At 50.6% G+C, this 27469-nt stretch overlaps 1 protein-coding gene and 1 long non-coding RNA gene across 5 annotated transcripts in view; one reads left to right on the top strand and one right to left on the bottom strand.

The window, feature by feature from the left end:
• Positions 1–27469, top strand: part of KIAA1671 (KIAA1671 ortholog) — a 254784-nt gene that overhangs the window by 151079 nt on the left and 76236 nt on the right. The window contains exon 1 of one of the 4 annotated variants that reach the window (XM_073006864.1): positions 16645–18953. The exons of the other annotated variants lie outside the window; for them this stretch is intronic. Within the exon in view, the coding sequence (XP_072862965.1) occupies positions 18669–18953 (285 nt within the window). The 5' untranslated portion in view covers positions 16645–18668. Of the gene's footprint in view, positions 1–16644; positions 18954–27469 lie in introns of those variants that run through there. 4 annotated transcript variants of the gene reach the window in all.
• On the bottom strand, positions 9003–20081 carry LOC140709117 (uncharacterized). The gene is made up of 3 exons (XR_012089508.1): positions 19108–20081; positions 18678–18914; positions 9003–9699 (listed from the first exon to the last, which is right to left on the bottom strand). It is a non-coding gene; the product is annotated as an uncharacterized lncRNA (long non-coding RNA).

Below are 27469 nucleotides of genomic sequence, written 5' to 3'. Positions count from 1 at the left end.
TTCCTCCCCAAGCCAAATGAGGATGCCTATTCTATAAGAATGTCAGCAGAGATAGAAATCTGAACATTTCCTTTAAAAATTTCTGCGTAGAAAACTAAATTGAGGCAGAACTGCACTTGAAGATTTCAGTTGCCATGGCTACGGGTAGTACAGTTGAATCGTGTTCTCACATGCGTTCTTCCTTGGACCTTCAACTGCTATATCTCCGTTACAGGATTTCGACTATTAAATGCATTTTATTCAGTCAGGGGTTGAGAGGAGATGCCCGCTGCTGAGTCCCCGCTAACTGAAATCCTTCAACCAGCAAGGATTTGTTGAGCGTCTCCTAGGCTCTGGTTCATCAGGGTGCATCTTCATCACCGTCCTGTGGGTGCTGGAGTTACCACCTCCATTTTAGAGATGGACAAGTGCAGCCCCATAGAGTGTGGCTTGTATGTTTGTTTGTGTGTTCATTCATTCATTCTTTAGTGTACTTGTTCATTTATTTACTCCTTTGTTTATCCTCTCAACAAATATTTATTGAGTCTTTTCTCTGTGCCCGACACTGTTATAGTCACTAAGCATCAGAGGGGAATAAGAAAAACGCAGTTCCTGCCCTGGCTGAGTGCGTGTTCTAGTGGGAGAGACACCTATTACATATGAAAGATAAATAATTCTAAATACAGATAAATGCATGAAGACAAGGAAACAGGTGATGAGACTGGGAGGAAGCGTGACTGGAATAACATTTGGGTGGAGCTCTGAGGGAAGGAGTCAGCCACGCAGGGATCTGGGGAAGGAGGCTGCAAGCAGAGGGAACGGCATGTGCAAAGGCCCTGCGGTGGGAACAAGCTGAGAGAGGTTGAGGCATAGTAAGGCCAATATTGCCAGCCTCCCATTGGGCACATGGGGGAAGCAAGTGGGGGCCTTGTGGGCTGGGGCAGAATGTGTAGAGTTTATTCTGGCTGTAGTGGAGAGATGAGGGAGCATTTTTGGTGGAGGCTAAGATCATAGGATGGAGAATTGTCAAGCCCAGCCAGGCTGATGTGTGGGGAGTGGACTGGAGGGGCAGGAAGCAAAGCAGGGAGGCCAGCGGCAGTGGGGACTTGGATCCAGTGCTGGGGTGGGATAGGAAGCAAGGAGAAGTGGTTGGGTTCAGGTTCTAGTTCCAAGTTCAAGCCAATGGGAATGGATGTGGAAGATCTGGGGAGAAGAGGAACTACGGAGGGTCCCGGTGTCTGGCCCGAATAACAGGCGGGTGGTGCCAAATTTTACGGCAACAGGGAAGAGTGTGGAGGGAGCAGCTTTAGATGCAGGGGAGCTGTTGTGAGTTGGTGGGAAGAGATGGCATCACAGCACAAGAGGAGAGGCTGGCCTGGACTGTGAGCGTGGCCCCTCCGCCCCCTGCACTGGAGGGAGGCAGGGTGGCCTCCCAGATGCAGGGAACAGGGAGGGTGAGCTCAAGGTCCCCAGCTGAGTGTGGATGGGGGAGTTGCAGATTAGTGGAAAGAGAGAATTTACTGAGTTTTGGAAGCAGATTCCTGGGTTTAAATCCAACCAGCAAGTGACTATGTTCATTGAGCACTTAGTAAGTGCTAGGTAATTTCTAGGCAGTGTCTCAGACAACCCTCACACAAGCCCTATGAAGCAATTGCTATCGTTATCCCCATTTACAGATGAGGAGACTGAGACTCAGAGAGGTGCAGTAACTTGTCTGAAGTCACACAGCGCATTGGTGGAGGGTCCAGTTTTGAGCAGGCAGCCTAGCTATGCTTCACAACTTAGGAACCAGATCAGAGGCTCAGATTTCTCATCTTTCAAGAGGAGAGACAAGACCTTGCAGGGCTGTTAGTGGAATGCTGTGAAATAATGGATGTCAACCTCTGTAGAGTGCCTAGCGCTGTGCTTGGGCACAATAGGTGCCTAAGGGATGGCTACTCCCTCCCCTGACCTGTTTCTGTTCGCTTGGTTTCCATTAAGTGACACTCGCTGTTGGCAGCTCATTACTGCACAGTGTGTTCAATTGCTTGGAGAAGTCCTTCCTCCAAGGGATCTCATTAAGTCCGTTTTGAATTGAGAACACTTGGTGGGGAGCGGGCAGGCAGTTATTATTATACCCTGAAAATAACTTGTTAGAGTAAGAATGGAGAGGTATCGGGATCTTCCCTGCCCCCGACACACACACATACACACACCCCCCCCCCCCCCCACACACACCCCTGCATAGTCGCTGTGCCCGCTCCTTCTGCTTCTGCTCCTGGCAGTGATGCTGGTTTGCAGGCACTTTGCCAGCCCCCTACCTTGCCTCTCAGGACTTTTCACTTTGGATTAAAGAAGGGAGGGAGGAGAGAGAGATACCTGGGGCCACCCTGAGGACTGTGCAGGTGTCCACATCCAAACATGAAAGCTGCTCCCAACTTCAAGCATCGCTCTTGTTTTTGAAGAAAGCAAACCATCAACTCAGACCTTCTTGAGAGAGGGAATGTTCTGCCAAAGCTCCAAACAGGGCATTTTCTGTTGCCTTCTTGAGACTTGGGATGAAGGGTGGTGAAACGGGAGCAGGGCTGCCCAGTTTAAACGCAGGTGTGGGTCATTTGCCCAGAGCTCGGAGTCCTCCAGAGGGACCAGCGTGTTGTGCTGCGGGTGGCACGTGCGGACCCCCAGGGTGGCTTTGTGGAGTGAATGAATCAGGAGTGGAGTCCTGAAGGGCACTTACAGATCGTCATGGCAACCCTCCTCGTTGGCTGAGAGGACGCAGGCCCAGGCAGCACCTGGATCTATCCAAGGCCCCGCAGCAGGTGGGAGGTGAGCAGGTCCCAGGGTGAGAAGTAAAAGGTGAGAATGAGAATACCTCTAAAGAGAACTCGAAGAAGGAGCAGAGCGGGACCAGCTAGTTCATTTTAGTGAAGGCTCACGCAGCAGAACCCCCGGGCCTTCCTCCAGTGGCCTCTCCAGGCCTCCTTTTCTTTCTGAAAAGAAAAGGTAGGGAGGTAGGATTAAAGCTCTGGGCAGTGTTGTAAGAAAATATGTCATGTACCTTGAGAAAGGTGATTGTGAAAATGAACGCTTAGGAAGATGCGTCACCATTGCTGTCTGAGCCCGGCCCCAGGAGGTACACATCCGCATTCTCACGACTTTGTGTTTTCATGAGCACAGCCTGTGTCCTGGGTGGATCTGGGAGCACCAGGAAACCAGCCCTTCCTTCCTGTCTCTCCCTCCTCCCTCCCTCTGATTCTCGCCGAGCCCCAGCTCTGTGCATGGTTCTATGCTATGTCCGCTTGTTCGTTCCCCAGCCCTTTATTGAGTGTTTTAAGGGGTGGGGATACTGTAATCAACAAGACAGACAGATATGAGTGCGCTGAGTCTCAGGTGGTGTTTCCTGAGACATGAGGAAGGCTGCCTCCAGAGTGTATGTACAAAAGTTCCCCAGCCTGCAGACCAGACAAGCCCAGGTCCGGGCCTCATGCGGTCATTTCCTAGCTGAGTGACCTTGAGTACAACACCGAATATCGCTGAGCCTCAGTTTCTTCCTCTGTAAAATGGCAGAGTTACCATCCTGTTCACTCTGTGATTCTAGAGATTCTATGGGGAAAGGTAGGTGTGGTTCTTACGAAAGGCGGGGTGCCATGTGGTCCAGTCTTGGCACAGAATCACATTCCAGCATCTGGGAGCAAAAAACAATAAAAGTTACAAATGCTATGTATCTCTAAAAGAACAGCAAGAGCCTGGGCGCAGTGGCTCACCTCTGTAATCCCAGCACTTTGGGAGGCTGAGGCGGGCGGATCACGGGTCAGGAGATCAAGACCATCCTGGCTAACATGGTGAAACCCCATCTCTATTAAAAATACAAAAAATTAGCCAGTTGTGGTGGCGGGCGCCTGTAGTCCCAGCTACTTGGGAGGCTGAGGCAGGAAAATGATGTGAACCTGGGAGGCGGAGCTTTCAGTGAGCCCAGATCGCGTCACTGCACTCCAGCCTGGGCGACAATATAAGACTACGTCTCAAAAAAAAAAAAAAAAAAAAAAAAAAAAAATCAAGAAACATGTAAATGATAAGCTGCAGGAATACTGATGACTGCTAAGCCCCCTCTAGACTCATCCCCTTATGCTCAAATTGCAGCCTCATCTTTGTTCCTTTTCATGGTTCTGTTTCCTGATCCTTTTTGACTTAGCATGACCTCACCGTTCTGGTCGGCCTTCGGCTTTCTCCTCCCTCGTCTCTGGTCCTGGTCTTCTCTAGCCAAGACAAAAAATTTCTTTGAAGGTGCAGCACCCAATGGAGGAAGCCTAGGTTTTCTGCTGGGCTTGCCAGCAATAGCACTGTCCCTGGGATCAGATGGGGAGGGAGGATTTGGAGCTACAGAGCCAGACGTGTTCCCTGCCTGCTGCAGATGGTAGTTGGGGAGCTAAGCTGGGAGTTCTTCCTGTCCTCTCTGTGATGAGTTCACCAGCTGGTATTAGTATGGGGTTCGGCAAAGTATGGCCTGTGAACTAAGAATGAGTTTTGCACTTTTAAAAGGTTGTAAAAGAAACCAAAACCCACCCAGAACACAAAGAAGGTGTGACAGAGACTGCATGTGACTTGCAAAGCCTGAAATATTTACTATATGGCCCTTTACGGGAAGTTTTCCAAGTCCTGGATGCAGAGATCCACCCAGGTTCTTCGCATCTTCCTACACTTTTCTGAGCATCTTATTGCCTCATGGTCCCCAAATGGCTGCCACAGTTCCAGCCATCCTCAGGAGCCCAGACAACATCCCACCAAGGAAGAGGGTGCATCACGAGGAAGACTTCTCCCTGTAGTCCACTTGCCCCCAAGTCCCATTGGCCAGGATTTGGTAGGCAGAGGGTTGTGAAAAGTTGACACATACAGAATGGCAAAGAGAATACTGTGATGGGAGAAGCCCAGGAGTTGAGGAACACAGAGAAGGCACTTTACTTGGAGGAGAGAGCAGCAAAGAAGGCTCCTGGAGGTGGTGGCATCAGCACAAAATAGAAATTGGCCAGAGAAAGGGGTGGGGAAGAGAAGGCATTGCGTTGCAAATAGAATAGTAGTTCTTCCATCCCCTCCCCTCCCCTCCTCTCTCTCCTTCCCTTCTTTACTTCATTCATTCATTTATCCATTCAGCAAACACCGAATGCCTCCAGTGTGCCAGGCACAGGGGGCAATAGCAGAGACTAAGACATAGAAGATTTCTGTTCTTATAAGCCTTCCTTAGAGGGACAGTAATAAATAAACAATTAGAGAAATACCAAGTAATTGTAATTATTAAAGTGTAAGTGAAAGGGTGCTGTGATAGGGTCTGGAGAGTAACCTTACAGCTGTGACTCAGAAGCAAGAAGCATCAAGGCTGCGTAGGATCTGCAGGCAGCTCTGGGTTGGAAAAAACTGGGTGGAGGGAGCTGGGGGGGTTTGCTTTGATTGCCCTGATGCCGGGGCCTCTGGAAGAGATTAAATCCATGCTAGCCCAAGGTCTAGGACACTGAGGCTGTGGAATGTGCATTGTACCCAAAAGGTGGGCTGCCATGGGGACCTGTGGAGTGATACCCCTTTGTCAAGATGCCAGGGCTGCCTGGCTGCCCCATTCCCTGCCCTCCCCGCCCACCCCAGCATGGCTCCTGGAACAGCGTGGGTGGCGCAAAAGAGAGGCTCTCCGCGTGCAGAGAAGCGAGTCACGTGAGAACAGACCTCCAGCCGGGTCAGGAGAAAGCACTCCTGTGTGGAGGCGTGCTCTGCAAGTGGAGACCGTTCCTCACCGCAGCTATGAGATGAGAGAGGGGCGGGGGCTGCCCAGCTGAGTGATGGAAATGATGGGGGTGGGGCATGGTACCACTGTTCCCTTGCCCAGAGAGCCAAAGCTGCTGAGCACAGGCCTCCAAGTCAGACTTTGCCACTAAGCCACTGCACAACCTCCAGCCTTCACTCTCTGCCTCAATTTTCTTCTCTGTACAATGGGGATACTTGTTTTGTTCCCATGAGTTGGTCAGAGCATATAATGTTACCACCACTTGGTAAGAAGGGTACTGTTTTTCTCCCCTTTTAAAGGCAAAGAAGGTGAGGCTCAGAGAAGGTAAGCTACTTGCCCAGGATCACACAGCAAGGAGCTGGAGGGCCAGGCAGTCAGACTTTGGAGCTTTAACCTAAACCATGCTTGCGAGGATGACGTGAGATGATATGGGGCCTGGCACACACAATATATCCTGTCAGCTCTTAAGAAATATGTACCCTGTCAGAGCATCAGAGCAGCCTTTGGACGAGTGTTGATTTAGCCTGGGGAAGAGGGCATTTCTCTTTATAAGTTTGGTTTTCAAAATGTAGGTACTTTTTTTTTTTTTTTTTTTTTCTCCCGAGACAGAGTCTTGCTCTGTCACCCAGGCTGGAGTGCAGTAGTGCAATCTCGGCTCACTGCAACCTCTGCCTCCCAGGTTCAAGCGATTCTCCTGCCTCAGCCTCCCGAGTAGCTGGGATTATAGGCGTGTGCCACCATACCAGGCTAATTTTTGTATTTTTGGTAGAGATGGGGTTTCACCATGTTGGTCAGGCTGGTCTCAAACTCCTGACCTCGTGATCCACCCACCTTGGCCTCCTGACGTGCTGGTATTACAGGTGTGAGCCACCGCATATGGCCAAATGTGGGTACTTAAGCCACACTCATTCCAATGGTGGATTCCAATGGGGCAGTCCCCATTGGAATATCTGTGCCTGTTGCTGGGGGCCTGCTGTGTGCTCTTGGTTTGCACCGATACCTGGGAGGTAGGTGTCATGATTTCCATCTGCAAAAGGAGGCACCTGCGGCAGGAGAAGGCTGTGTAAGGGCCCCAGGCCACACAGTATTTGTAAGTGGGTCTGGTGGCTTTGCAGAGGAAGGCCGAGGGTTTTGAGTTGGTCTTTCCTGTGGTCTTCCTGGGTAGCCCCCTTGGGGAATCACATCCCGGAGAGAAGGGGAGCATTGCCTGGGGCCCCACAGTGGTGTGGGGCAGAGCCTGGCTCTTCCTCTCCATTCAGCCTGGGCAGAAGGGCATGGAAGATGCCCTCTGAGGCCACCCAGACCTGCTGGTCACTGGAGCTGTTAGCGTGGTTGAGTTTTTATCAGAACGGAGTACAGGAGGGGGTCCCCAAAGCCATGTTGGCAAACTTTGTGCTTTTCACCGTCAGGCTTCAGCTGGGGTTCGCGGCCAATCTACATGTGAGTAGGAGAAAGCCAAATGGAGTGGAGGGACGGAGGAACACACGTCAAGGTCTTCCTTCCTGTGACCACATCTTCTGTACCCCATAATTCAGCGGACACAAATGGGGGTATTCACAGGGGCAGGGTAGCCCGGTGGTTAAGGGCACAGGCTTTGAGTTCCACCCAGCCGTGGGTTGTGTCACCGCTCTGCACATAGCAGATGCATGACTTGGACTAGCGATGTCATTGTCCAGAGCCTTTGTTGTCCCATCATACACTGAAGATTACAGCCTTCCTGGGTTATACCTGTCAGCGAGGCAGTAGGGCGCACAGTAGTCCCTTGGTGAATGACAGCTACTGTGAGTTGCGACTGTGCTTACTACAAACCCCAAGTAAAACAGTCGCGTAGAATCAGGAGTGGGTCTCTTGCTTCCCTGCTATAGTACCTGGTTCATAGGAGGCACTCAAGATTAAGTGCTTGTTGAAGTCAGGACAAGAGGGAGGGAGCAAGGAAAGAAAGGCCAGAAAGGCCTTCTCATTTTTTCAATCTTTTATGATGCTCATGGAGACCTTCATAATCTCGGAGTGTTGCTTAGGGGGCAGGTCAGCCAAGTAAAGCAAACTCACTGGTCAGAAATACATTTCTTGGGGGAAGTCACATGTTCCGCATCCCTGTTCTCATTTGCTGTTTCCCAAGAACATTTTGCTTTGTTTTGCTAACTGAGCCAACCATGTGGAACTTCAGCTACTGCGGTGGAAAGAAGCGTGCTGTCCAGCCCCAGGCAGTGTGGCCAAAGACACCAGCAGAGCTCCCCTCCTCCTTCCCGGGGCTGATCACCCCCAGAACCACTGGGTGGCCCAGCGAGATAAGTCAGGCAGGGGAATTAGGTAGGGGCCTGCTGCCTGCGTTTTTCCATTTTAGAGAAGGCCAGGGTTTGCAGCCTTATGAGAGGCCTGGCTCTTGGAAGAGGGGCTGTAATTACTGATCGGCTTCGCCATGCCAGGCAGGGCTACATGGCAGACTCTCCACAGCGTGGAAAACGCTGCTTTCTACTTGAGCTGAGGGTGGGGACTGATAAAGAAAGGTGATGAGTTTCTGTTTCTAGAAATATTTCCTTGCCAGATGATTTTTTTTTTCTCATCCCAAGGTTAATTAAAGACATCTTAGGTCACTAAAATGACTATTTGAAGAAGAATGTGATAAATTAACACAAGGAAATAATCTTGGGCTTGGTTTATAAATAATCTGGGATTGACTTATAAAATCAAGTCATTTCTATTTTTTTTTTCTTTTATCTGAATTCCTTTCTCTGTTGTCTTGGAAACAAGTCTCCCAAGGGGGATGTTTGGAGTCCTGTGACTTGGGTTCAAGCCTCAGTGATTCCTTCATTTCACATGGTGGGTGCGATGAGAGCCTCTTGAGGATGTTGAGTATCAAGGGTGGACAGGACACGTCCCTGCCACCCACAGGCTCGGGACCCAGAGGGGAAGACTGATGGGTAAACCAAATTACAGCCAGGCAAACCATGTGATTCAGTGGGGGTTACATAGGCAGGGTGGGAGCCCAGAGGTGCCCCCTGCCCCCATGGACATAAGGAAACGGGGGAGGTGTCTCAGAGGCAGGAGTATCTAAGGTGAGCTGTGGTGGACTAGATGCTGGCCAGGTGAGGACGGGGTGGAAAGGTGTCTTAGCCAGAGGGAACAGCATATGCAAAAGGCTGAACAAGAGATGGCATGGCACATTCCAGGATGAACATCTGTCCAGTTTATCCAGGGTAGAAAGAAGCTGGGGAAACAGGTAATATGTGAGGTTGCAGACGCTGTCAAAGTTCAGATCATGCACAGTTCCTGGGAGATACCAGAGAGGGCGCCTGCTGCAGACGGACCGTGAGGCCTTAGGGCAGCCCTCGGTCTGGGCCTGTTTCTTTAGTTAAGTGGGAAGGTTGGCCTGGGTTGGTCCCTGCTGGTGTCCTGGTTCTGACTGTCTAGGGTCCTGTGATTCATTGGAACAGTAAGATGATAGGAATTATAATAGAAAAACGATTATCCCTTGTGGTCACCATTTATTGAGTATTGTTGTTGTTGTTGTTGTTTTGAGACAGAGTCTTGTTCTGTCACCCAGGCTGGAGTGCAGTGGTACGATCTCCGCTCACTGCAACCTCCACCTCCTGGGTTCAAGAGATGCTCCTGCCTCAGGCTCCTGAGTAGCTGGAACTACAGGTGCACACCACTATGCCTGGTTAATTATTGTATTTTTAGTAGAGATGAGGTTTTGCCGTGTTGGTCAGGCTGGTATCGAACTCCTGGCCTCAAGTGATCCACCCGCCTCAGCCTCTGAAAGTGCTGGGATTACAGGTGTGAGCCACTGCGCCCGGCCTTATTGAGTGTTTACTACGTGCCAGGGGCACAAATTATCTCAGTTGTTTTTTTGTCGCAACCTTTTGAAGCGAGTGGGCCTCATACAAGATGAGAAAACCATGACTCCGGTGATGCAGACCTTACGCGGAAGCCCTGTGCCATCTGCTACCCTCTGACTGACGGTGTTGCCCCATCTGAAAGAGAGAAAAAAGTAGGTTAAAGCTGAGTTCATGAGCCAGCCCTTCCCACATGTAGTCCTGGGAATTTGTCACCAGGCCAGTTGACAAGAAAGGGAAACTAATGCAGTTGGCAACTGGGCAAGCCCTTCTGAAGACGTTTCCTGACGCTCACAAGAGGCCATGGGGAACAACCCAGATAACTGTAGAGAAGTGAGGTGGTGAAGTGCTTCACCACTCGGGATCAGACAGGTCTGGATTCAAGTCCCAGAGCCCTCTTGCCAGCTCAGTGACCTTGGGCAAGTCCCCCTCCCCCCTTTTTTTTTTTGTTTTGAGAGGGCGTCTCGCTCTGTCACCCTGGCTGGAGTGCAGTGGCGCGATCTCGGCTCACTGCAACCTCTGCCTCCCAGGTTCAAGTGATTCTCCCACCTCATCCTCCCAGGTAGCTGAGACTACAGGCATGTGCCACTGCGCCCAGCTAATTTTTTGTATTTTTAGTAGAGACAGGGTTTCACCGTGTTAGCCAGGATGGTCTCAAACTCCGACCTTGTGATCCGCCCACCCCAGCCTCCCAAAGTACTGGGATTACAGGTGTGAGCCACTGCACCTAGCCCAGGGCAAGTCCTTTGGCTCTTTAAACCTCACTGTTCTCTGCAAAATGGGGAACATCGCTAACAGGACTCACCCTTAAGGGTTGTTTTGAGGGTTAAATGAGGTGAGATGTGCGAGTAACCATTTCCTAGTATACAGTAAATCCTCCATTAGTGGTTGTTATTATTTCCACTGTACCACCTTCTTTTTTGTTTGTTTTGTTTTGAGATGGAGTCTCGCTCTATTGCACAGTCTGGAGTGCAGTCATGTAATCTTGGTTCACTACAACCTCCACCTCCCGGGTTCAAGCGATTCTCCTGCCTCAGCCTCCTGAGTAGCTGGGATTATAGGAACCTGCCCCCACAGTAGAGATGGGGTTTTGCCATGTTGGCCAGGCTGGTCTTGAACTCCTGACCTCAGGCGATCCGCCCACTTCAGACCCCCAAAGTGTTAGGATTACAGGCGTGAGGCACTGCTCCCGGCCCCACCTTCTTTATTAATATAATATTAGTGTACCTCTTAGTCTAGGATGCATAGTCCTGGAATGTCCAATCTTTTAGGAAGCAGGATGTGAGGAGGGTCATATAAATGGGACCTCCTGCAGGAGATCTGGAAAAAGCTGAAGGTTGTCTTGGAGGCGGAAGAGGAGGGGAAGGCAGTGGTAGGCAGGGATGCCACATGTCCAGAACTCTGAGGGCAAGACTGAACGTGCCCCTACTTTCTGGCCTTTGCGCGTGGTGTTCTCGTTTTCAGCCCTCTTGGAATACTCCTATTTATCCTTCAAAATCCCACCCAGATACCCTTCTTTTAATTTTAAGTCTTTAATAAGTGATCATTTCCCTGTTCTTTCCTCAACCTTTGAATTTCTTGGTTGGGGCTCACCCCTCCCTGTTATGTTCCCATAGCATGTTATTCACTTGTTCATCAGAACCCTTGGCAATTGTTCATTTCTTTTCCTATTTCTTTCTTCCACCAGACCAAGGATTCTTGAAATTATACATGTTTGTATTAGACTTTGGAGAGAAAATGTGATAGCCTCAGATTTGAGTTGAACTTTGGGGACACCTTCCACCCTTAATGGCTAAGAATCAGATATACTGAGCTCTTCAGAGACTGTAGGTCCCCTCAAACCCAACACTGAGCTTGCAGAAAGTAACTGTCCGGGGAATGCTTGTTGAATGAATGAATGAATGAATGACATATTCTGATTTCTTCTTCCTCTCTCTCTCTCTCTGTCTTTCTCTCTCTCTCCCCCTCCCCCTCCCCCCTCCCTTCTTCCCTCCCTCCCTTCCTCTTGCTCTGCTGCCCAGGCTGGAATACAATGGTGTGTTCTCAGCTCATTGCAACCTCCACCTCCCAGGTTCAAGCAATTCTCCTGCCTCAGCCTCCCAAATAGCTAGGATTTCAAGTGCCCACCACCACTCCCAGCTAATTTTTACATTTTTAGTAGATATGGGGTTTCACCCTGTCAGCCATGCTGCTCTCAAACTCCTGACCTCAGGGAATCTACCCGCCTCAGCCTCCCAAAGTGTTGGGATTACGGGCATGAGCCACCACGCCTGGCCCATTTTCTGATTTCTGAAATCACACGTGCTTGTCTAGAAATGGCGATCTCTGTGCCTCACCTCACATTGTAGATGAAATTCCCATTTACTTCCTGGATCTCAGCAGCTTCTCCAGCATTTTTTGGATTAATTATGTAAGAAAGAGATGGTTTTCTTTCTTTTTTGATGCCCAAAACATCCCAAGAGTTTCCTGGAGAGAACAGAAGACTTTGCAGAAAAAGTCCTCTGGGGGAGAATGCTTGCGCTGCCCCAGTTTTCAGGAAGCGAAGCTTTTTATAGTCACACTTGCAGACCGCTCTGTACCTAAAGGAAGCCAGGAGGGAACAAGCAGGCATCTGGCTTTGTAGCTTACTTCTGCACCCCTCTCCCCTTTCTGGAAGGAGGCAGAACTGGATGATCCCACCTGCCATTTGGTCTCTGCTTTTCTGGGCGCTTGTCACCATCCAGACTGATTTGGTGAGGGCCAGGATATATAGCTTGTCACAGGTGTGAGACGGGGCGGGGTGGGGGGTGCCAAACTCCACCACTTAATAGCTGTGTGACCTTGGGTTGGTCATTTCACTTCTCTCTGCCGCAGTTTTTCCATCTGTAAAATGGCAGTGATAATCATATTAATGGTATCAGCCTCCTTTCATTGTTGGGAGGAGCTGATGGTGATGCAGTGTAATGCCTGGCACATAGTAAGTGCTCAGTTAGCAGTGGTGATGGTGGTGATGGTGGTGGTGGTCTTCGGTCAGGTTCCCTAGAAGCAGAGACTGACATGAGGATTCTGGTGCAGCGATTCATCGAGGGAAAGCTCTCAAGTGAAACCCATAAGGAAGAAAGGGCAACAACTGGGGCAGGGGACAAAGCTAAGTACAGATGTGGTTTCAGCTGAGCCCCAGCCTCAGCCCAGTCCCATGGGCACCCCCAGAGTGTGAATTGCATCACTGAGTTGGTGATGCCTTAAGGCAAGGAGACCTGGGTGTTGTGTTCTGTATTGGTCAGTCATTGGCCGTGGGCATCTCGGCATAGCCTTCAGTAAGGGCAGTTTCCAGAGGAGGGTGGAGCTCTGAACCTTTTGTAACCAGCATTCACGGCAGCTGAAGGGTGTGTGTGCACCTTCTAGAAAAGGGGATCTCAATCAGGGGCAGTACCAGCTGCATCGATGAAAATGATGAGTTCAATGACTTCATCTCTGAAAACCAGAGAAGTCAAGTCACTTGCTCACCGTCACACAGCTAGTAAGAGCTATAGCTAGGTCTCCAAACCCTTAATCATGATGCTATACTTATTTAGCAAGGACGGGGTGGGTGTAGAATAAGGGAAGTGAGGTGCTCACGCAGGGCACAAAATTGGGGGACATCAAGAAAAGTCACTGATCACTATAAATATTTTAATTGTGTTAAAAAAATTAAATTAATGCAAAAATTTATGATGAGAAAGAAACCAGAACTATAAATAAAAACAGGATTAGTGTTACTTATTTTTTTCCTTTTGCCTCTGGCCCAGCATGGCTTGCCCCACACTGAGCAAGTCCCTTTTTGAACAATTAGGTTCTTACACCTTTTCATCATTATCTATGTGACTGTGATAAACATTCTTAGAGCAAAATGTTTGTATATTATTATTGTTATTTCCAAAGGAATTCCTGTTTGTGGAACTGGATCACTAACTATAGGGTCAAAAGTTAGACACAGCGCCCCCCTCCCCTTTTTATTATGAAAATGTTCAAACATATAGAAAAATTATATAGGAAAATACCCATCAGCTAGATTCTATGAAATTTGCTATGTGGCCAGGCGCAGTGGCTCACGCCTGTAATCCCAGCACTTTGGGAGGCCGACGGGGGCAGATCACAAGGTGGGGAGATTGAGACCATCCTGGCTAACACGGTGAAACCGCCCCCCCCCCATGACCAGGTGTCTCACAGGAAACTTAAAAATACAAAAAAATTAGCTGGGCGTGGTGTGGGCGCCTGTAGTCCCAGCTACTCCTGAGGCTGAGGCAGGAGAATGGCGTGAACCCAGGAGGTGGAGCTTGCAGCGAGCCGAGATCGCACCACTGCACTCCAGCCTGGATGACAGAGCGAGACTGCATCTCAAAAAAAATATTTTTTTTTGCTATGTGTGCTTTATTAAAATGTAGCCATCCATCCATGGCACTTTTTTTTGTTTTGTTTTTTTTGAGACAGGATCTCACTCTGTTGCCCGGACTGGAGTGCAGTGGTGTGATCACAGCTCACTGCAACCTTAACTACCCAGGCTGAAGCAATCCTTCTGCATTAGCCTCCAGAGTAGCTGGGACTACAGGGCTCCAACAATCCTCCCACCTCAGGCTCCCAAAGAGCTGGGATTACAGGTGTGAGCCACAGCACCCAGCACTCCATTTGTGTGTGTGTGTATTTCAAAATAAATTATTGGCTGGGCATGGTGGCTCACGCCTGTAATCCCAGCACTTTGGGAAGCTGAGGCGGGCAGATCACGAGGTTAGGAGTTCAAGACCAGCCTGGGCAACATGGTGAAACCCTGTCTCTACTAAAAATACTAAAAATACAAAAATTAGCCGGGCATGGTGGCGGGCGCCTGTAATCCCAAGCTACTCAGGAGGCTGAGGCAGGAGCATTGCTTGAACCCAGGAGGCAGAGGTTGCAGTGAGCCGAGATCGTGCCACTTGCATGCCAGGCTGGGCGATAGAGCGAGACTTTATCTCAAAAAAAAAAAAAAAGTATAGACATCAGTACATTTCAGCTGTACATTTCAATATGCATGTCATTTACTGACAAGCCATTATTTTTTAAGACTTTTGATTTAGAGTATTAAATTTCTTACAGGAAATATATACCAGTTTTAATGTCCATCTGCTGTGGGTATATGTGTCTCTTTCACCACAACCTTGACAACACTGGGTATGATCTTTTTAAAGGTGTTTTACTTTCCACTTTGATTTAACATTTTTCCTCCTGAGGACCCCAGTGGATTTCCCATCCCGATGTCCAGATGATCTGTTAAAAAGCTGTGTGCCATTCCAGCTCTCTAGGTATTTCTGATGTGACTTTCCTGGGACCGGGGGGAGGACTCAGCTCTTTCTCAGGTCTGTTCCTGTTTCCACCCTGGATGTCCCGGGCCTGCGTGGTGAGGGAGCAGGGCCATGAAGAGGACTTCCTGGTGTAGGAGCTCACTATGGGCAATCTGTGTGGGGAAAATGGGCAAACTTTGGAGGCACACTTTGGATGCCAGAGGTCCTGGGACCTAGGAGGCTGCATGTGGTGGAAGGTAGAGCCAGGCACTCATGGCAGTGTGACCTGGCCCTTTGTGTTTCCTCACCTGCACGGTGGGGTAATGCTTCTGGATATATCAACATGAGGTATATAGGCTGCTGCAAGAGCCCCCCACCCCACCTTCACCTTCAACCTTCAGTTTTCTCATGGACCATGTACCTACTTGCCTCTGGGCACTTGTATCTCTGTGATTTCTATGGGCCAGGAATTTGGGAGCAGTGTGGCTGAGTGACTGTGACTTAAAGTTTCTTATGAGGTTGTACCCAAGATATTGGCCAGTCTACAGTCAGCTAAGAGTTTGACTAGAGATGGAGCATCTGTTTCCATAGTGGCTTACTCACACGGCCAGCATGTGGTGCTAGCTGTTGGCTGGTGGCCTCAGATTCTCTCCATGTGGGTTTCTGTGTGTGACTGCTTGAGCATCCTCACAACATGGCGACTGGCTTTCCCTAGCATGACCTCAGAGAACAAGGTGGAAACCATGATGCTTTTTATGACCAAGCTTTAGAAGTTCTACACTGTCACTTCTTCTTCTTCTTCTTTTTGAGACGGAGCATCACTCTGTCACCCAGGCTGGAGTGCAGTAGCACGATCTCAGCTCACTGCAAACTCCGCCTCCCGGGTTCAAGTGATTCTCCTGCCTCAGCCTCCCGGGTAGCTGGGATTACAGGTGCCTGCCACCATGCCCAGCTAATTTTTGTAGTTTCAGTAGAGATGGGGTTTCACCATGTTGGCCAGGCTGGTCTTGAACTCCTGACCTCGTGATCCACCCGCCTCGGCCTCCCAAAGTGCTGGGATTACAGACATGAGCCACCAAGCCCGGCCCATCACTTCTTCTTTACTCTGCTAACCACACGGATCAACCTTGATTCGTTGTGGGAAGGGACCACACCAGGGTATGGATAAAAGGGGGGAAGGATTATTGATGGTCATCTTGGAGGACACCTATCAGGCATAACCTTGGTACATGATTTCACCTCTGTGGAGCTCAGTCTCCTCTGTCAAATGGGTTCATGCAAAAAAATTCATTAGTTGATTCCTGTGAATGCTTAGAATGGTGTTGGACATTTAGTTTCCTCTTAATAAATATTAGCCACCACTGTCATCCCCTGCTGGGCTCTGAGCCCTCTGTTGTTAATCTCTATGCAGTGCCTGGCTCAGAGTAGGCACCCTCTGAATCTTTATTAAATCAGAGAGTGAAAGAATGAATGAGGCTGGATATGGTGGCTCATGCTTTGGGAGACTGAGGCAGGTGGATCACTTGAGTCTAGGAGTTCGAGACCAGCCTGGACAACATGGTGAAACCCTGTCTCTACAAAAATAACACACAAAAAAATTAGCTGGGCTAATTTAGCTGGGACTACACATACCTGTAGTCTCAGCTACTCAGGAGGCTGAGGTGGGAGGATCACTTGAGCCTGGGAGGCCAAGGCTGCAGTGAGCTATGATCACGCCACTGCAGTCCAGCCTGGGCAACAGAGTGAGATCCTGTATCCAAAAAAAAAAAAAAAAAAAAAAAAAAAGAAGAAGAAGAAAGAGAGAAGAGAGAGAGGGAGAGAAAGAGAATGAATAGCTGTAAAGACTAGGAATACATGGAGAAGAAAGAGATCTGTTGACCACATTGCCAGAGAATCCTTTGTGATAAACTTTCTCAAGTGAGGCCCTTTGACCAGTGTCTAGAAAACAAATATTTGTTCAAAACTGAACTGAGGTGGTGGTGGAAAGGACATAGGATGCATTCTGAGCGACCTGGGTTTCAATCGTGTACTTGGTGTCCGAAGAATAAATATTTACAGAGTCCTGACTCTGGGCCAGGTACCATGTCAGACCTGGGAAAACCTGGGGTGGGGAGCAGCTCTGGTGCATGCCCTGGCAGCATCCTTGCTGTGTGACCTTGGGCAAGCGAATCTATGTCTCTGAATCTGCATTTCTTTGTCTGTAAAAGTAGTGGGGTTGGGGGGACGTGGATCCCTGCTGGAAAGAGAAACCTTCTTTAACAGGTATGCCTGACCTCCAGGATCCAGCTGCTGCCCACCCGCTTCTTACAACCCCTGACATGTTTGAAGTCTCCAGGCAGAGGACAGAAAACCTGCATGGGTCAGATGAGCGGGGCCTGGCCGAGGGCAGTGGGTGTTAGGGTCTAGTCGTACCCCTAAGCCTAGTACTCCAGCCCTGTAAGGGTTAAAACCCAGCTAGCTCATGTGACCTGGTGTAAACCATGAATCATTCCCATTGCTCCTAGTGCTGAGCCTGCTGCCCAGGACGGGGCAGATGCTGTGCCCCGGGTTGCCATGGCAACTCCACCTGTACTGAAATACAGCCCTCCTCAGTCCTTCCTGGGGTGACCTCAGGGACTGTCTCACCTGGCTCAGTGTTGCCTTCCAGAGAGGGAGGGAGAGACAGCTGAAAAGGAGAGAGAGGAGAGAAGCTTAGAGACAAGCAAGTGGAAGTTGAGACACAGGGAGAGGGAGGAGAGCGAGGTTGAGAAATCAACAGAAACAGACCACGAGAGGGAGACAGACTGACAGCCAACCAGAGGTCCCAAGACACTGCCTGTAACCGTAGAGGCAGAAGCCGTTTCCCAGCAGTGCTAACCTTCCCCGGGGTTGCCAGATCTCCGACATACAGGCACACACACACACGTGCACACACATGCACACACGTGCAGCCGCATTTCCTGGTGCGCTTTTGCGGTGAGGGCACAGGGGTAGGTAGGCTGGCAAGCACGTGAAGTTGCCATCAGCCCCGAGGGACCGTGAGCGAGTTGGGACTTGGGGGAGAAAAAAATGGGGGCGGACGTCAGCTCCCTGGGCGGCCACCGCCACCGCCTCCGCCTCCCCGAGGCCCCTCCTGCATTCCTGGGCAGCGAAGCCCCTCGCTAAGACGGGGGCTGATGTCATCCCGGGCTGCTCAGCCAGGGGACCCGGGGGCCCTGGTGGCTGCCTCCGGAAGTGAGCTAGCCGCCTGCCGGCCGACAGGTTTGGAATCTCCAGCCAAAGGACAGAAAACCTGCATGGGTCAGGTGAGCGGGGTCTGGCCGAGGGCAACCGGGCAGGGGGCAGCAGGGCGCGGCAGCTTGCCCACCGGAACCTTCCAGGGTGTACCTCAGGGGGGCTGCCTACCTGAAGGGAAGTGAGGACAAGGGTGCCCAAGGCCGCCCCCTCCACCCACCCCCACCCCCCGCCTTTCGGGGACCGTCACGCCCTGGAGTGAGTGCAGCCGGCTTGTTCCTCAAAGCTCCTTGTCTCCGCGATCAGCTGGGTGAGCCCTGGAACTGGAACCTGGACTGCCCAGTGTGTTGACTTTACAACTCCGCTGGGGTGGACTCGCAGCCTGGCACTTAGCTGCCTCTTAATTCTGAGCGGCACCCGTGGATGCAGCCGGCTGCTGGCTCGGGGATGTTTACTTACCCTTGGTTTGCCTGAAGAGAGCTGCTGTTTTTAAATTTTTTTGCTCCAAGCAAGCCCAGAACTTCCATGAGCAAAAGAGTCAGAAGAGGGGAGAGGACACTGGCGTTTTAATTGCTCTCGCCCTCCCTAACCTCCTCCTTCCCTCTCCTCCTGGCTGGCCCCATGGATTACCTGGGAGATAAACTCACAGTGGCTCAGACCCACATGACCCAGTGGATGGGCACCGTGAGGAGGTCCTTCCAGGAAGCCCTCAATTTGGTGACCACCACGGTGGGCCATGAACGGACGAGTGCAGAGTCGGGCAGCCGGACCCCCTTCAAGCGTACCTCTTCCTTCCGACACCTGGCTTCCCGGAGTCGGGAATCCTTCCGCCGCTTCTCTGCTCGCAGCCAACAGAGATTTTCTTCACTGAGGAAAAGGCACACAGATTCGGAGCCGCCAGATATTGTAAGCTTATTATGTTTTAAAAAATATTAAAACAACACTGAAAGCTCCTCCCCTCCAGTCCTCCCAGGGAGGGGGTCTCAGACATCAAACCGGGGAAGTTACTGCTCCCAGAATAGTTGTCAGTCAAAGCCCAGGCACTTCCTGTCCCCTGTACCTGGGAAAGAGGCAGGTAGCAATAATTCCTCTCTGTCCCTAAGTCGGTCAGGAAATTTTTGCTGGATTCGACGTCTGTGTGGACAGGGCCAGCACATGAGTTTGGCTGAATTTGCCGGTTGATTTATGTTTAAGTGTGAACACCGCAGCTCCCGACACGAAAGCTCATCCTTCCCCCTATTTTTAGGGTGGATTAGTGGCACCTGCCTCATCTCCTCTCACCCTCCTAGGAAGCACAAGTGGCCATGTCATGTGCACGCTGAATTGTAGTTTTTGTCGTTCTACCGAGCTTTCGTTGAATTGCCGAGGAAAGGGCCTTAGGAGACCGAGATGGTGGGCGAATTTGCCCGCTGGCCGTGAACCCGGGGCTTGGTGTGAGTGGGCCAGGGCGGCAGGCCTTTATTTCTTACTCAGGCAGACACGGGAGGGCTTGGATTGGGACGGCAGGGTGGAATGACAGCTAATGATGAAAACCTCGGCCTGTGTCCTGCTGGGGGACAGTGCAGAAACAATCATAAGGTCCTTATGGTGATTGGGAGAGGTGGGATTGGGCCCAGAGAGCGAAAGTGCCTGCCATGGGGAAGCACAGTAAGCGAGTGGCAGAGCCAGGTCCGGAACCCCAGGCTCTGACCTCCCCATTCACGGCTCTTTCCAGTCCAGCTCCCGGCAGATGTTCTCCCCAGACCCTTCCGATTACTTCAGGGCTGCCCACATCACTGACCAAGCGTGAGCCTAAAGAGAGGGCCTGCCATTTTCACACAGGAGACTTCTACCACCTGACTGTGTTGGCCCAGTTTGTGGGAGCACCTGAGGACAGGCGAAGGGCTAAGCCAGCCCCTTTTTCTGGGTTCCTCCTAGCCAGGAGTGCTGTAGTCATTAAGCGACTCAGCATTTAGGGAGGAGCCCTGAGCTGGCCCTCCTTTCACTCGAGGTGGCAGGGCTCACAGCTGCCCTGCCAGGTGCAGGGGCTCAGTATCCCCTCTGCTGGCCCAGAGGTGTGGTGACTCACCCTAGGCCACACAGCAACCGGAGCAGGCAGGTGCAAATGCAAGGCAGGAGCCGAGCACTTGGGCATGACATGTGTCTCGTTCACAGGACGTCTCCTTCACAGTGGGTCTGTGCTCCCTTGTGGCCTTGGACAAATTAGTGGGGCTTAAATTTATGAGACAGATTCCCCAACCTCTGGAAGCTGTGACTTGGCACAGGGAAAGAAGGCCGCTCATTCATTCTGTCTCCCTCTGTCTCTCTGTCTCTGTGATGTGTCTCTCTGCCTTGCTCTATCTCTGTTGGTTTCTCTGTAAGTCCTCTTCTCTCTCAGGGTAGGGGGTTGGTGACAGGCAGGCTCTGTTGGTATCCCTCTTTCCCCACCCTGGGGAGTGGTGTGACCATGGGCATTGGCCTGAATCCCCTAGGCCTCTTCCTGTGTTACAGGTTGGTGCCACCGGAGGAGTTGCCTCTCCAGCTGGTTGAATAAATGAAGTTGGGTGGTGCAGAGCCATTCTCTGTTGCATTGGGATGCCACCAAGAGTATAAATACATGCTAAATACATTCAAGCTTCAGGCTCCTTCCCTTGTAGCCACACTACTGTGTGGTAGGCACCAGCTGGCCTTGGCCTTGACAGCTTGAATCAGACTCCTGGCTGAGGAGCCCTGACCCATTCTTAAGCCTCAGTTTTTTCCTGTGTCCAATGAGGAGAACCAAGTGCTAGGTATGAGATTGAAGCAAGCCCCTGGCACCGTGCGACGCACACAGTAGCTGCACACTTGTGAGTGCCCTCTCTCTGTTGCTTGCCTAGACACTCTGCCTGAGCAGGATAAAGGCAGAGTTGGGATAGGAACACGTGCAGTCTTGAAGAGAAGTCAATGAAACGCAAGGCCGGGGACCCCCTGCTTGGGGTTGAGTCCTGGCTCTGCCGCGTCCCAGCTGTGTGACCTTGGGCAGACTCCTTCCCTCTCTGTGCCTTGATTTCCTCCTCTGTGAAATGGGGATGATCGTGCATTGATGTGCTGGTAAATGCATGGTGGGTGTGGCTTTTCTTAGCTTGTGGTGCTTAAAAATTAGTTCTTGCGGCAACCAAACCTTTCCTCTCAAACTGTCCCTTCAAAGATTTTCAATGAGGTAGAAAACCCACATACGCCCTTTTTACTCAGGGACTTCACTTAAATACTCGTTTTATGGGAAGAAACTTTTTAAAGCCATAGACAATTACTTAAGAGTTTGGGACAACAGCAGTATCCGTGGCTGGGGCTGGGAGGGGACAGGATTTTAGTCTTTCCGACCTTGTACGTGATTTATCTAAATAATCCATTCATTTCATCCTGGTTCCTGCCTCCGGCTTGTATTTACTCAGAGCAGTGTAGAAGAATCTATTGCGGGCATAAAACAACCCTCAAAGGCGTGCCCTGAAATGTTTTCTAAAGCCAGCCTTGAAGTAATTTGCTAATGGCCTGCCTGCCTCTGTGTCCAAGGGATAAAAGGGGGAAAGAGGGAAAACAAATGCTTTGTCTCTGAGCCACAAAGGCAGGAAGAGGCACGTTTGTGCTGCAGTCCCGTGTGAGCCTGAGAAACACGCCTGGTACGCCAGGTTTAGCCGAGGAGACAAGGTGGACTCCAGTTAAAGGTCAGACAGAAAATTCCAGAACCCAGGAACAATGGCAATGGCACAGGGGCCAAGACTGCAATAAAAGTGGGAGGTGGGGAGGGGTCTCTGAGGCCACAGGGTGCTGCCCCCAGAGGGCTTTGGAGTCAGACAGACTTGGGCCTGAGTCTCAACTCACCACCACGTGCCAACTGAGTGACCTTGGGCAACTTAAATCACCTCTTTCAGCCTCAGTGCCCTCATCTGAAACATGGAGATTCAGCCGGGACTTGCCTGGTGGGTGGTTCAATGGGACAGAGTGGACTAAGAGCCAGCACAGTCCTGGCATGCAGGAGGTGCTGAATAAATGTTCTTTCCACTTTGCCTTTTGGGGGGCTCAGACTGTAAACGTGAGCCCTACCTTCCTAGAAGGCTAGACTGGTACATTAGGGAAGCAGAGTAAGAACCTAATCGACCTGTATTTGTATTTACTGTGTGCAGGGCTCCATGCTAAGCATCAGGTGCATATAATTTGTGTGTCTTCATTAATTCACTCATTTTTTTCTTTCAACCAGTATTTATTTTTTATTTATTTATTTAGAGACAGAGCCTCACTTTGTCACCCAGGCTGGAGTGCAGTGGCACAATCTCAGCTCACTACAACCTCTGCCTCCTAGGTTCAAGTGATTCTCGCGCCTCAGCCTCCCCAGTCGCTGGGATTACAGGCGCCTACCACCACACCGGCCAATTTTTGTATTTTTGGTAGAGACAGGGTTTCACCATGATGACCGGGCTGGTCTCCAACTCCTGACCTCAAGTGATCCACCCGCTTCAGCCTCCTAAAGTGCTAGGATTATAGGCATCAGCCACTGCCCCCAGCCTATTTTTATTTATTTATTTTGAGACAAGGTCTTGCCCTGTCACTGGGGCTGGAGTGCAGTGGCATGATCATAGCTAACTACAGCCTCTCTCCCCTGGGTTCAAGCCATCCTCTTGCCTCTGGAGTAGCTGGGACTACAGGTTTGTGCCACCACACCCAGCCGTTTTTTTTCTTTTGTGTAGCGATAGGGTCCTGCTCTGTTGCCCAGGCTGGTCTTGAGCTCCTGGCCTCAAGTGATCCTCCCACCTCAGCCTCCCAAAGTGCAATGATTGCAAGCATGAGCCACCGTACCCCGCCCCCTCCACCAGTATGTATGTATGTATGCATGTATGTATGTACTCTGTCACCTGGGCCGGAGTGCAGTGGTGTAGTTTTGGCTCACTGCAACCTCCGCCTCCCAGGTTCAAGCAATTCTTCTGCCTCAGCCTTCTGAGTAGCTGGGACTACAGGCACCCACCACCATGCCCGGCTAATTTTTATATTTTCAGTAGAGACAGGGTTTCACCGTGTTGCCCAGGCTGGTCTCAAACTCCGGCCTCAGGTGATCCACCCACCTCAGCCTCCCAAACTGCTGGGATTACAGGTGTGAGCCACCACACCTGGCCCCCTCAACCAGTATTTACTGAGTACCTACCACAACCCTGGTGCAGGAGAAATAGCTGTGAGCGAAAGAGACAAAACTCCTGCCTTCACAGAGCTGCCTTCTAGTGAGGCTGATAACAAAACACATCAGAATGTAAATGTGTCATGTATGTGCTGAAAATGAGGGAACTACCTTAAAATATCAAGGGTCTGTCTGTAACCTCAAACTATTGCTATATATCAGAGTTTCTCAGCCTCAGCTCTAATGATATCTTGGGCTACATAATTCTTTATGGCTGTGGGGGTAAGGGGTAGAAACTGTGCATTGTAAGCTTCTCCCTGGTTCCTACCCACTAGAAGCCAGTAGCATCCCACAGTTGTGACAACCAAAAATATCTCCAGGCATTGCCAAGTCCCTTCGGGGCAGAATCACAGTGCCCCCCCCCAGCCCCCATCCAGGTTTGAGAACACTGCTGTATATAATGTGGTGTGGGGCACAACAATTGTAGCTGGGGTAGTCTCCCAGTGACTTAAATATGGGGAGGAGGGCAGGGATCCCACATCCACTGAGCCTCTCCTACTTGCCGGGAACCACACAGCTGCCCCTATGGGTATAGCACCATACTTTGCGAATGGAGAAATCTGAAGCACAGAGGGGTGAAGTCACAGGCCTGGGGCCACACAGCTGGGGATCTGTGAAGTGGGGACTCCGTCCAGCATGTGTCGGCCTTGCTGGGAGCATGACCACGCCCTGCACTGGGGATTCACTATTAAACGTCGGCCCCAGAGCTGAGCATTCAGTCCTCCAGCCCAAGGCTGAGTGGGAGTATTTGCTTCTGTGTTAATTATGGACTGGAATGGAGGCTTAAAATATTCAGCAGGGCTCAGCATCTCCCCCCACCAAACACACACACACACACACACACACACACACACACACACACACACACACAGCTTTAGCAAGTGGGGGAGAATTGAAAGGAAAGGATGTATAGGACTCGTGCCTTTGGAAGCCCCATTTCATCCCCATCTCCATCAGTGCTGCTCTCTCTGTACTGGGGTCCTCTGGCTCTGTAACAAATTATCACAAACGTGGTGGCTTAAAGTAACATAACTTCATCTCTCACAGTTCTGGAGTCCAGAAGTCCAAAATCAGAATGTCAGCAGTCAGCCGGGCGTGGTGGCTCATGCCTGTAATCCCAGCACTTTGGGAGGCCAAGGCGGGCGGATCACCTGAGGTCAGGAGTTTGAGACCAGCCTGGCCAACATGGCGAAACCCCGTCTCTACTAAAAATACAAAACTAGTTGGGTGTGGTGGCGCATGCCTGTAATCCCAGCTACTCAGGAGGCTGAGGCAGGTGAATTGCTTGAATCCAGGAGGTGGAGGTTGCGGTGAGCCGAGATGGCGCCATTGCACTCCAGCCTGGGCAACAAGAGTGAAACTTTGTCTCCAAAAAAAAAAAAATTCAGCAGTTGACACCTCCCTCCAGAGGCTTTAGAGGAGCATCTTTTTTTTTTTTTTTTTTTTACTTTTCTTCCAGCTTCTGGTGGCTCCAGGCATTCTTTGACTTGTGGCCATGCCACCCCAATCTCTGCCTCTGTCTTCATGTCACTATCTCCTCTGTCGCCTCCTCTCCTGTCTCTCTGATGAGGACACTTGTGCCTGAACATAGGAGCCTCCTGGATTATCTAGGATGATCTCACCTGGAGACCTGCAACTTCATTTCATCTGCAAAGGCCCTTTTTCCAAGTGAGGTCACATTTGCAGTTTCTGGGGGCTAGGATGCAAACATAACTTTTGTTTTTTATTTTTTGTTTGAGACAGGGCCTCCTGTCACTCAGGCTGGAGTGTACTGGTGCAATCACGGCTCACTGCAGCCTCAACTTCCCAGGCTCAGGTGACCCTCCCACCTCAACCTCCCAAGTAGCTGGGACTACAGGTGTACACCACCACACCTAGCTAATTTTTTTGTATTTTTAATAGAGACAGAGTTTTACCTTGTTGCCCAAGCTAGTCTCAAGGGATCTACCTACTTCAGCCTCCCAAAGTGCAGGGATTACAGACGTGAGCCGCTGCGTCCAGCCGACATATCCTTTTAGGGTCCACTGTTCAACTCCCCACACACTCCCCACAGCTTACACTGTGGCCCCTCCCATCCAGTCCATTCTCTCCCCAACAGCCCAAGAGATCAAGTCATTCCCCTGCCTCACTCCAGACTTAGATGCCCAGTTTTCCTGTGCGACCTGGCCCCGCCTCCCTGCTGACATCAGCTCTACCTCTGTCCTTTATGCTCACCCTGCCCTTGCCACTGTGACCTCCTGCTCTTCGCCAGTTACCCCCTGCTCCTTCCAGACCTCAGGACTTTGCCATCACCATTCCCTCTGCCTGAAATGCCCTTGACCTCTCTTCACCTGCAGAGAGGCTTCTCGATGTTCCAGGCTGTGGTGAACCCTCTGCATTTCTCTGCACCTATCCTTCTTCATTTCTTCCTGGGACCTATCTCAGTCTGTACTTTTCATTTCACTTGTTCCCTGGTTTATTCTCTGACTCCTCCACTAGGAGGTAAGGTCCACGAGGGCCAGGGCTTTGGCTGTCCTGGTTCACCTTGATATTGCCAGTACCCAGAACAGTGGCTAGGAGCTCACAGAGTATCTGCCTTCCAGAAATCCACTGTCGTTCATTCTTATGTCCACCCTGGGACACCATCTCCATATTGTACATGGGTAAACTGAGGCCTGGAGAGGATAAGTGACACAGCCCCGGTGTACATCTCCTAAGAGATGACAAGTGTATGGCCACACCATCCTGAATGATCTCAGAGCTGATGCCAGGATTCTAGTCCAGGGAGGTCTGGAGTTCTTTCCCTGTAGAGGGCAGGATGGAAAATCTGAAGTATAATGATAATAAAAACCAGTCACTCATTCATTAGGAACTTTTAATTGAGTACCTCTTTTGTATCAGATACGGTGCTCGGTAGAGGAAGAAACAGGCAGGGCCTTTGCCCTCACGGGACTCATAGGAGCCGGGAGACACATTAAACAACTAAGTAAACCAATGAATGAACAAAGAAAGTACTCTCAGATAATGGTGAGGGCTCTGAAGAAAATGTAACAGGGCATGGGGACCCGTGGGAGTGGATTTTAGGAAGAGTGGTCAGGAAAGTCTTCTCAGGAGGTGACATTGGAGCAGAGACCTGCATGAATGAGGGGATGAGCCCCAGAAAGTTTGGAGGGACATGGGGACAGCAGGAAAAGCAGTGCAAAGGCCCTGAGGCAGGTTCGTGCCCGGTGTGTTTGAGGTGCAGCAAGGAGCCCAGAGTGGCTGGAGCAGCACAAGTCAGTGGGAGAGGGTAGAAGTGAGCTCAGAGAGGTGGGCCAGGGGCCAGAGCAGGTAGGGCCAGGGAGGGGAGCTCTGATAGGATGTTAGATTTTAGCGTTGGAGGGTACTGCGTAAGGGAGAGCTATGATCAGATCTGTGCCTCTGTGTGGAGTGTTGGAAGAGAAGAGAAGAATAACAACTCTAGCTACCACTTACTGAGTGCCTGCTGTGTGCCAGGCACAGGTTGTTATTAATACATTTCTCCTGGAGATCTGGGCTTCAAAGGACTGGGGTCCAGCTGCTGTGCACCCTTCCTCCATCTCCAGCTGCCTTTGCTGACTGCCGATTGCCACCTGCTACCTCATGTCCAGAGCCCTGCCAGGTGCCCTGGTCTCGGGCTGCACCTTGGGGTGTGGATTCGAGGGGTTAGACTTAAACCCAGCCCCAAAGGCCAGCATGATGTCACTTCATTCTCTGCTACAGTGTCGCCAGACAGGCAGGACAGACTGCTTTCTTTTGGGCTGGCCTCACCCAATTTCAGGTCTCCTTTCACCCTCCTGGCAGCAGAATGATGTCACCCAGAGAACAATGGTTCCTTTATAGATCTAGCCCGGGCCAAAGGCTGGGTCTCAGAGTAGGTGCCTCTGGGAGAGACCTGGAGTGAATGGAGGGGCAGAACAGAGGGCTCGGGTGCTCCACAGGGATCTGCTTTTGTTTAAATAATGTTAATCTCCTTTCCTCTCTCCCCAACCAAAAAAATAGGATGTGTTCAATATATACTTGGAACATACAGAAAAACGTAAAGAAAACAAAACCCACCCATTCTCCTATCATCACATTGATGAAAACCACTCCTAGCATTGGAATGCATTTCCTTCTTGTCTTTTTTCCCCCCTCTTCCAAACAAAATTGCCAACCCTCTGTCTCTTTATATCCTTTAAAAGATGTGAAAATTTTATATGTCTTTGTGACACTTTTAATGCCCTTGCAACATTTGTATGGT

The sequence above is a fragment of the Chlorocebus sabaeus genome, chromosome 19, assembly GCF_047675955.1.
Source record: "Chlorocebus sabaeus isolate Y175 chromosome 19, mChlSab1.0.hap1, whole genome shotgun sequence".
NCBI classification, from domain to species: Eukaryota; Metazoa; Chordata; class Mammalia; order Primates; family Cercopithecidae; genus Chlorocebus; species Chlorocebus sabaeus.
This window is presented reverse-complemented; position numbering and strand designations above follow the sequence as displayed.